Here is a 10,157-nt window from a genome sequence, read left to right as displayed (position 1 = left end):
TTTTTTTTTACTTAAAGTTTCTGTTTCGCGATTAAATTTGATATTTATATATATATATATATATATATTCTTCGACTATAAAATTATAGTAAGGAATTATTTAATTTTCTTTGAACCCGTTGAATAAAACCTTTTGAAAAGGAAAAAAATAAAATAATAATAATAATAATAATAATAAAAGTGCGTACGACGTCTGAACAAAAAAAAAAAAACGGAAAAGGGCAATAATAAATTTCTTGGTTCGTGAATTTAAAACAACGATATGTAAATTTAATTTTTTTTTGAAAGCTAGCTAACTACACGCTTTAAAGAACAATTTCTAAACGAATTTAATTTCACTTTAATTTAATTTTATAAAAAAAAAATTATTAATATATATATATATATTTTATGAGAATTTTTTGTTCGAGTCGACAAAAAAAGAAAGACAGAAAATCAAATTACACAAACAAATTTATTTACTTATTTTTACCCAAACAAATTCGAAATGGATGCTGCTGACAAAATTCTAAACAGCATGCTGACAAAAAACAAAAACAAAAAAACCTTAATATAAATTTTTAAAGAGTTTTAAAAAGCAAAAAAGGCGGAAAAGCTTTTTCAACAAAAATCATTTTTTTTTCTTTTTTTTTAATTTAAACGAAAAACAAAACAAACAAATCCCAATAAGTCCTAAAAATACAAAATTGAATTCGGGGATTACGATTACGATTACGTTTTTTTTTTTTTTTTTGAGTCATTTACGTTTTAACGGTAATTTTTTTTTTTTTTTAAATGAAACAAAAAATAATAATAATAATAATAATGACGTAGAAATACAATTCATATTATATAAAAAAAAAATAAAATAAATAAATAAATACAGGGCTTAATTTTTAGAGCTTTTAAACGACATCATCGACGATTACGTTTTTCTTAAAAAAAACAATAATAGAAATTTCAAATGAAATAAAAAAAAAATAAAATGTGAGTAAACCTTTGCAATGTTTAAACCTATGATGTTAAAAAATAGGTACCAGGAACAGATAGTGAAGTAAAAGAAAAACCTATCACGACGTTACCTGAATAGAATACTAAAGTTACGATTAGTTATAAATGGCAAAAAAACGATTGTATAAAAAAAAAAAACAATGCTCCACCAGGGCTGATAATAACCGTTATCCTTGACTTATTAAAAAAAATAATAATGATGATGATGATGATGATAATAATAAAATGACAAAGAGAAGTGGTTGATTTTTTTTTTTTTTTTTTAAACCGTATATCTTTCGTAGGGCAAACTTAAATGCGTAAAGTAAATGGACTGATATCAGAAAATCAATACTTGAAAAAAAAAAAAAAAAATCAACAAATATTTACTATTTATTATTATTATCATTATTAATAACGACCGTATTTCTTCGTTATGAGCGTTCTCTTTATAAAATATTTTGTGTACAAAATTCGACTCGTTTACCTTTCTTACTACCTTTCAAGGTTTTAAAATTTATTTGAAATAGAAACGCCGACCGACCGATATTACAAACACACACAAAAAATATTATTATTATTATTATTATTATTATTATTATTATTATTATTATTATTATCATCATCATCGTAACTTTTTCAAGAAAATAATCACCTTTCACCTTTTTTTTTCTCTTTTTTTTAATTTCAATATGTATGAGCATTGATTTTTTTATTTTTTAAAACGTAATAAATAACTTACCTAATGGCCTTCCAGTTTCGTTAGGACGTTTACTGCAACAGGCTCCCATTTTATTTAACAATCAAATGTTTAAAAATTATTATTATTATTATTATTATTCCTTTTTATTAAATCCGTAAACGTCATTTCTTCTTCTTCTGTTTTTCTACAACTGGAAAAAAAATTAAATAATATCATTTAAAAATAACAAATAAAATAATAAAAGGAAAGCAAAAAGAAAAATTCGGATGGTTGATTTCATTGTTTGATTTTTTCTGAAAACGGAGGACATTTTCTACTCTACTATTAATAACAACAACAACAACAAAAAAGAATAAATAAATATTTTTGAATGACAGTTAACACGAATTTACCCACTACCCGACGACCAAGAGAATAATAATAATAACAATTTCACTTAAAGTTTCCTTATTATAATTATTTAATTTTAATTGCAATTAAAATTAAAATTTTTGCAATTTCCCCTTGTACCTGCTGGAACCATACGGAAAAATTAATTTTTCTGTATTTTTCAAAAGAAAAAAAAAAAAAAAAAAAAAAAAAAAACAAATTTTCAATTTAAAAATTCTCGTCTTTGAAATTTTTCGGTTGAAAAAATCTCTCATAATTACTAATTTCAAAACTTAATTTTGATGGTAAAAAAAAAAAGAAAGGATTGGGGCTAATTTCTCTCTCTCTCTCTCTCTCTCTCTCTCTCTCTCTCTCTCTTCTATTATGATATAATTAAAAAAAAAAAAAAAACAACAACAACTAGGGTATAATCATGTGAAAAATTACTTGTTTTTATTCATAAAAAAAAAAAAAAAAAACAAAATGTTCTCACTTGGCATTCTTTCCTTCAAAATTCAAAAAAATTCAAAAAAAATAAAAAGGTGAGATTTATTAAAAACAATTTATTAACGTTACATTGAAATTTATTTTGCAATAAAATTTTTTTTTAATCTGTAAACATACAATCCACAAAAAAAAAAAAAAATCAATGTTTTAAATCGTTTCACGCCTTCTTCAAAGTTATTAAAAACAAACAAATAAACAAACGAACAAACAAACGAGGAAATTAATTATTACCATTGTTTCAAATCAGTAACGTATTTTTTTTTTTTTTTTCATTATTATTATTTGAAATCAAAAAAAAAAAAACCATAAATGGTAAAATTATAATAGTCTCATGATAATAAACTATTTCAAAATTTTGAAATCATTTTATTATTATTATTATTATCATTGTTTTCGTTACAAAAAATTAATGTGAAAGGTTGTTGTTGTTTTGATTCTTGTGTGTCAAATAAAAGGGCGGCAGGATTATTATTATTATTATTATTTATTTCAAACCATTTGACGTAATATATTGACTCGTGGCTTTTTCCTTCTCTCTCTCTCTCTCTCTTAAATTCAAATGCAAATCGTTCAAAGGTCATCATCATCATCATCATCATCATCAATTTAATATTCTCACGATAATATATTACTCAGCCTGAATTTAAATAAAATATTTTTTATCATTTAAAAATTTTACTTTTTAAATTTCAATCCATCACCTCCCCCCCTTTTTTTTTTCTTCAAAAGGAATTATTTTAATTAAAAAACTCAATTATAACTCAGGTATTTTTGATTTTGGTTTAAATCGTTATCACGTACCTTAAAGTTAAACAAAGTTTTTTTTTTTTTGTTTTAAAGCCCCTCGTTTTTCTTTTTCTTTGCGTTATTCAAAGAAGTGAATAAAAAAAACAATCATTGAATCTTTTATTTTTTTTTGTTTGTCGTGACTTCCGGAATTATTATTTTACTAAAACTGAATACCTTACCAGGTTCGATTACGTTTTCAATTTATATTTAAACTCTCTTTTTAAAAAAAAAAAAAAACTTTTTAAATACACATGTGCGTTATATTCATGCATAAACAAACAAAGAAAAAATGCCAATTAAAAACTTGTCAATGAATTTTAAAGGTTTTTAAGGTTTTTAAGGTTTTAAGGTTTTTTTTAAATACTCTTTAATTATTATTATTATAATATAAAACCCTTTGTCTGTCATTTTTAAGTTGTCCAATGAATTGACAAAAAGGTGTGAATGAATTGGAAAATCATATTATATGGTAATTATTTTACACACTTTTTTTAAATTTACGAGAGACTTATTATTATTAGGGGTTGGGTTAAATTATGATAAAGTTCAATTTCACCAATAAAAAAAAAAAAAAAAAAAAATATTATATTAAATAATTTGTAATAAAAAAAGATAAAATCTGATCAATAAAAAATGACATGTCCGCGTAATAAAAAGAAAGAAAGGAAAAAAAAAAAAAAAAAAGAAAAAAACTTTGAACAGCATGAACTTATACAATTTCTCATAAATTTTTTTTTTGGTTTGCTCCATGTTTTTAAACATGATTGGATTTCGTAATAAGAATAAAAAAATTTTTAATTATGTTCACACAGCAATAGGTTGTTGCGTAATTATTTTTATTACAGGAAATATTTTTAAAAAAATTATGATTTTTTTTCTTCCATCTTAATAAAGATAATAATTTTTTCATAATAATCCCAAATTTAATAATACTCATCAAAAATACGGAGCAAAATTTAATTTAATGATTAACGATTTTTAAAAATTTAAATTTTATCAAATAACATTTATTATTATTAATCATTATTATTCACGTCGTGTAATATCATATTTTTCGAAACGTAAAATCGTTTAACGGTCGAATTGTCGAATTCTATTGATAAAAATTAATTTATTATTTCCTTACGCAGAAAAAAAAAAAAAAAATTTGAAAAAAATAATAAAAGTAAATTTAATGGAATCCATTACGTGAATTAATATATTTTCAAATTTTTTTGAATTTACTTTTATTTGCAAGTAAATAAATAAACTTTGGCTTTTTAAATTATTATTATTATTATTATTATTATTATTATTATTATTCAGAAAACGCCTTGAAGTCGTCGCAGGTATCGAAATATTTTAAGGCTTTTCAAGACTTTCTCTAAAAAATAAATGCCCTTGTCTTAAAGGAAAATAATAATAATTTAACACCCCAGAAGAATTTAATTAAAATAATATTAATAATAATAATAATAATATTTATTAATAGAGTTTTTGTCAGAGCAAAAATTAATTCGACTGTTTTTTAACAAAAAAAAAAAAAAAAAAAATGTCCCATTCGATACTTAATTTTATTTTGATTATCGTTTTATTTATTTATTTATTTATTTATTTATTATAGTTATTGTTAAAGGCTCGAATGAAATAATAAATAAAGGGAAAAAGTAAAATTGGAATTTCCACATAGAAAAAAAACTTTATTAGTCACTTAGTTAGTTGAAGGGATGACGTGAAACCATTATTTATATTGATTTTTTAGGGTCGTAGGGAATTGTGAACATTTGGCACATAAAGTTAACTTGAATTTACTACTTGAGAATAAATTTTTTTTCCAACGAAAGTAAATTTTAAATTTTAATTTAAAAAAAAAATAAAAACAAACATTGAAAAAATTATGATACAGTAAATAAAAAAAAAAAAAAATATTTAAATTTCTTTTTTTAATTCATTGATTTTTTTTTTTTTTTGTAAATTACACTGCACAATGCAATTCATTATCAAAAACCTATTAAAAACCTTGAAAAATATTTATCATTTTTAAACATAAAAAATAAAATATTTTTAATTTAAAAAAAAAAAAAAAAAAAAAAAAAAATGACGCCAACATTACAGGCGCCAAAACAGTGAAGCAGCAAATGTGATATAATTGTTTGTGAAAATATTATAAAATTATTATTACAAAATTGAGTCAGTTTTGATAAATACCAATATTGTAATATTAGAGAGAATAAATTTTTTATCTAATTTAAAAAATACTCGATAATTATCTATTAGATATTTATCGATATCATTTGATATTTTAATGAATTTAAAAAACTAAAGAATAAATATTTTAGAGTAGTTAAATTTTAACTAATTAACATAATTAATTAACTTTTAAACGGTTGAAAAAAAAAAAATAATTTAATGTATAAAATTAATTATATAGAACAAATTTAATTTTCTTTTTTTTTAAAATTGAATTTAGTACCCAAAATGCATAATAACTGACAAATTGAAAGAAATGCAAACTTATGATCCAAGTGCATAATATTCTAAAGAATAAAAAGTAATGAAGTAAATTTTAGTATAAAACTAAATTTCTTCAAATAATATTTTAAAGAGTTTAAATATATTATTAAATTGAAGTTTAAACTTATTAATTTAAATATTCATTTTTTAAAATAATAATGGTGATAATTTTATAATGAAATTAAAATGTGCAACTTAACTAAAAAAGTTAAAATTTTTTGGCATTTTAATACTTTATTACCTAAATAAAAAGAGTAGTAAATATATATATATATATATATATGAAAATGAATTAAATTTTTGTGAGCCATAAGAAAAAATAATCGTAGGTAATTGAAGTATTTAGTAAAATCTAAAAAAAAGCTAGAATTAAATATATTAAATTAACACATACCTTAACATTGAATAAAATTTCAAACAATGCGTTGATACATTATATTGAATTAAACTACACGATGTTGTTATCATAACATTTTAAATATCGGCCCCCTACTAACATATTATATTTGAATGTTAAATTTAAAAAAAAGGCCACTACAACAATATATTGAATATAGATTTTCACACTTTTTTTCTTTAAAATATATAATATCTAAAAAATATATTCAATAAAAATAACACACTTCTAAAACAATACGAGAACAGTGTCCACAGTGGAAAAATTCCATAACTAAAGCTAATTAAAACAAGGGTGCCAACCTTAAAATTCAAACAAAAGGGGGCCCAGAAAATAGGGAAATTTTATCACAATTATAATATGATCTGCATTATGTGAACAGTGTGTTGGGCAAAAAAAAAAAAAAAAAATTTAGTCAATTCTCATTACACAAACATGTTGAATAATCATTCTATTTGAATTATTAAATTGTTGATTCTTGTGAAGATTTTATTCAACTTCATATTAATTGGTGAGTTGCGGACTAAACTTTAAATGAGCTGGTGGGAAAAGATCAACAAAGAATGTGTTATTTTGGCTAATTACCGGCACGCCATTGGTGAAGCCGAGTGAAGCCGCGGATTATTGCCATGATTGTAATGTGAAGCATTCTACCTAAATCATAATCATCGTTACCATACGGATAGACGAAAAATTTTGTTGGTTTTTTAGAACTGTGAATTAATTAAATCAATTCTGCTTGTCAATATTTAATTTATTATATCCCTTTGGACGGACTAAAATCTGTGCTTTGAATCATTTCCACTTTTGTCAAAATGTCAATAGTGTTTTTTTAAAAATTTTAAAAACTTTATTTTTATAAAATTACTGGGGTTAAAAATTTTTTTTTCTGCTATCTTTACGTGAAAATTATTCGGAAAAGGTTTATAAGTTAATTGTTGATAAAGGGTGCGCAATTATTAATTATTAAAACAAATTTCAAAATATCATTTAATGTCGTTTCATTTTAAAATCTGTGAATATTTTTTTTTTCAGGTGCAATTGTTATTTTATTTGCGATATTGTAACTTGAATCAGCATTGATACAATTTATTGGTCAATCATTAATGTTACAGTAGTAATTTTATTATATGTGCAATTTATTACCTATTATTTTCAGAGGCTAAATTTTAAAGACATTTTTTTTTCAACACTAATCTGAAAAAGCATTAGGGAATTTTTATTTATTTATAAAACAACATTCAATTTATTTTAATTTGACTGTAATTATTACTTTGAATATGCGTAAATAAATTACTCATATTTTTAGAAGAAAATTGATTTAAATACAACTTTGTTTCGAAAATTAATATCACAGCAAATATTAAAAGTTGACTATTTTCACACAAATTGTATAATTTTTAAAATTTGTTTTATTAACTACTGAAGTTATTAACAGTTATAAATATTTTTTTAGCTAATTTAATTTTTTCTCCTTTATCGATTTTATCATTTACACTAATTTGAATTTATTTTTACATAATAACTTATAACTTTGAATTTAAAATATTATTTACGAAATTATTATTGAAAATAATGTTTGAGTTCGGGTTGACTTTTTAAGTAAATTGAGTATTATGTATAAAGGTAGTTTGGTATGTGACTTTCCCTATTATAAAATACAACATTTTGATACTTATTGTTGCATGTTTCAGGTGACAAAGTGGATTTGATTCAATTTTTCAGTTGTTGAAAATCCCTGTTAATAAAACCCTGACAAAACCCATTTGAAATTGAAATTAATTAAGTGAAGTTTACAGACAGAAGAAAAGTGAACTAGGACTTTCTACTTTTAGTGTTGTATAGTTTCTTTTTGTATAAGTGGGAATTTTATATTAGTTATAAAAATGAACTCTACACAAGGTTTTCATTTGGAAGTATTTAAATGTGTATTAAAAAATGTTTTTCCTCTTAATAAACATTCCACATTTTGGAGTGAAATTTTTTTCGTGACCTGTAGCCGTCCCATATTATTTTTAATAAATTATGTAGCTACGATGATATATTTCTCTCAGGGACATTTTGTGAAAAACGACGATGGCTGACACTCTGACCGACAACAACGCCGATGAACCAACGCTCAATATAAATGTCAAAGAGGAGGACATGAAATTTGATGATATGACTTATGATACAAGAAGTGAAGCTTCATCATCGTCCAGCGAATCTCCTAGTATCAGTTCCGTTAGTTCAAGCTCTTCCAAGGACGGTAGGCACAAGCGCCATAAACAAGAAAAATCTTCGCCTCCTCCTGTTGAAGAAAAACGATCTCCTCCTAAACCCGTTGTTATCCCCACAAAAGGAAAATCTTATGATTACATAACAAAATTAAATTATCTTTTTAGAGATACTAGGTTTTTTGTTATTAAAAGTAATAACTTGGAGAATGTGGTGCTGTCGAAAGCGAAAGGGGTTTGGTCCACTCTTCCACAGAATGAAGCCAAATTAAATCAAGCTTTCCAAGAATCTAGAAATGTTTTACTTATATTTTCTGTTAAAGAAAGTGGTAAATTTCAAGGGTTCGCTCGGTTGCACGGCACGTCTCGAAGGGATGTTCCTCCGATTTCTTGGGTTTTGCCGCCTGGGTTGTCAGCCAAAGCTTTAGGAGGAGTTTTTCAAGTTGATTGGATTTGTAGAAAAGAACTTCCTTTCACTGCCACCGCGCATTTGTATAATTCTTGGAACGAAGGTAAACCAGTTAAAATCGGGCGGGACGGTCAAGAAATCGAACCTAAAGTGGCCGAAGAGTTATGCAGACTATTTCCTGAAGATGAAAATATCGAAATGACTCCCATATTGAGAAAATCCAAAGAAGCTTCTAAATTAGGGCGTTCAAAAGTATCCAAGCGAGAAAGTCATTCTTCGAGGGGAAATTTCCCATCCAAAATATCTTTTTCGCGGGGTCGAGGTAGCGGAAGGGGTAGGAGAAACGTATACCTTTGCCCTCGTTCTAGAATAAATGCTAGTAACGGTCATTCCCTTCCATTTAAGAGTATTAGGGACTCGGGAAAAGGCGAGTACTGGCGAAACAGATCGTATCCAGGAACTTTAGATGATTCCTACGTCAATTATATGAGAACTTTCCCTGGAAATTTACCACCTCTTCCCTACGGTCCTCCAGGATTGTATCCGCCACCTAGCACCTTTGAACCTCCGAGATACTACGATGGAATTCCTCCTCTTCCTGATTTTCCGCCACCTCCGCCAGTTATTCGTAGCGCGTCACATTCAGACAAAAGATCCTACGATAGGTCCGTAGATGAATTTTTATGGCGGACAACGGAACGGAATCGTGAAAGATCGAGAACGCGAAGTAGGGAACGCGATAGAGATAGGGAGCGAGATCGAAGGGATCGGGATTACGATAGAGAAAAAGAAAGAAATAGGGATCGAGAGAGGGATAGGGAAAGAAACAGGGGTAGAGATAGAGATCGTGAGAGGGATGTTGAAAGGGATAAAGGACGGGAAAGAGAAAGGGATCGAGAGAGACACTGCGACAGTAGAAGACTCTCGAGATCAAGGTCAAAATCTAGGGGACGGAAAAGATCCCGTGATAGGCATAGATATCGTGAACGTAGGTAATTTTAATATTTAAACTAAGACTGTTATATAATTTAAAAAAAAAAAAATTTTGTAAAATAAGATGGATAGATAGATTTTGGAAGTTTTGTATAAAATTTTTTTTTGTGCTAGTAAATTAAAATTTTTTTTTTTTTAAATTTAAATAATTGAAAGACCTTAAAATTAAGGTTTTTTATTTTATTGTCAGCAAAAAAACTTCCAATTTCTGTTACTCTCTTTTCTCTCTCTATTTTATTTTCAAAAAGTATTATTATTAAGGTATATTTTTGTTCTAAAAGCAGTTTTAGTAAAAAAAAAAAAAAAAAAATA

The 10,157-nt window shown here is 25.1% G+C and overlaps 1 protein-coding gene across 1 annotated transcript; it reads left to right on the top strand.

The window, feature by feature from the left end:
* Nucleotides 1–8,303: 8,303 nt before the first annotated feature.
* Nucleotides 8,304–9,848, top strand: Phum_PHUM305930 (splicing factor yt521-B, putative; the record flags this gene model as incomplete). The annotated part of the gene is made up of 2 exons (XM_002427194.1): nucleotides 8,304–9,517; nucleotides 9,767–9,848. The coding sequence occupies 2 exons, from the start codon at nucleotides 8,304–8,306 to the stop codon at nucleotides 9,846–9,848; spliced, it is 1,296 nt and encodes a 431-aa protein (XP_002427239.1).
* Nucleotides 9,849–10,157: the final 309 nt, after the last annotated feature.

This window comes from Pediculus humanus, genomic scaffold (assembly GCF_000006295.1).
Source record: "Pediculus humanus corporis 1103172107703 genomic scaffold, whole genome shotgun sequence".
NCBI lineage: Eukaryota > Metazoa > Arthropoda > Insecta > Psocodea > Pediculidae > Pediculus > Pediculus humanus.
The sequence above is the reverse complement of the archived record's forward strand: the minus strand, read 5'-3'. Positions and strand labels throughout refer to the sequence as shown.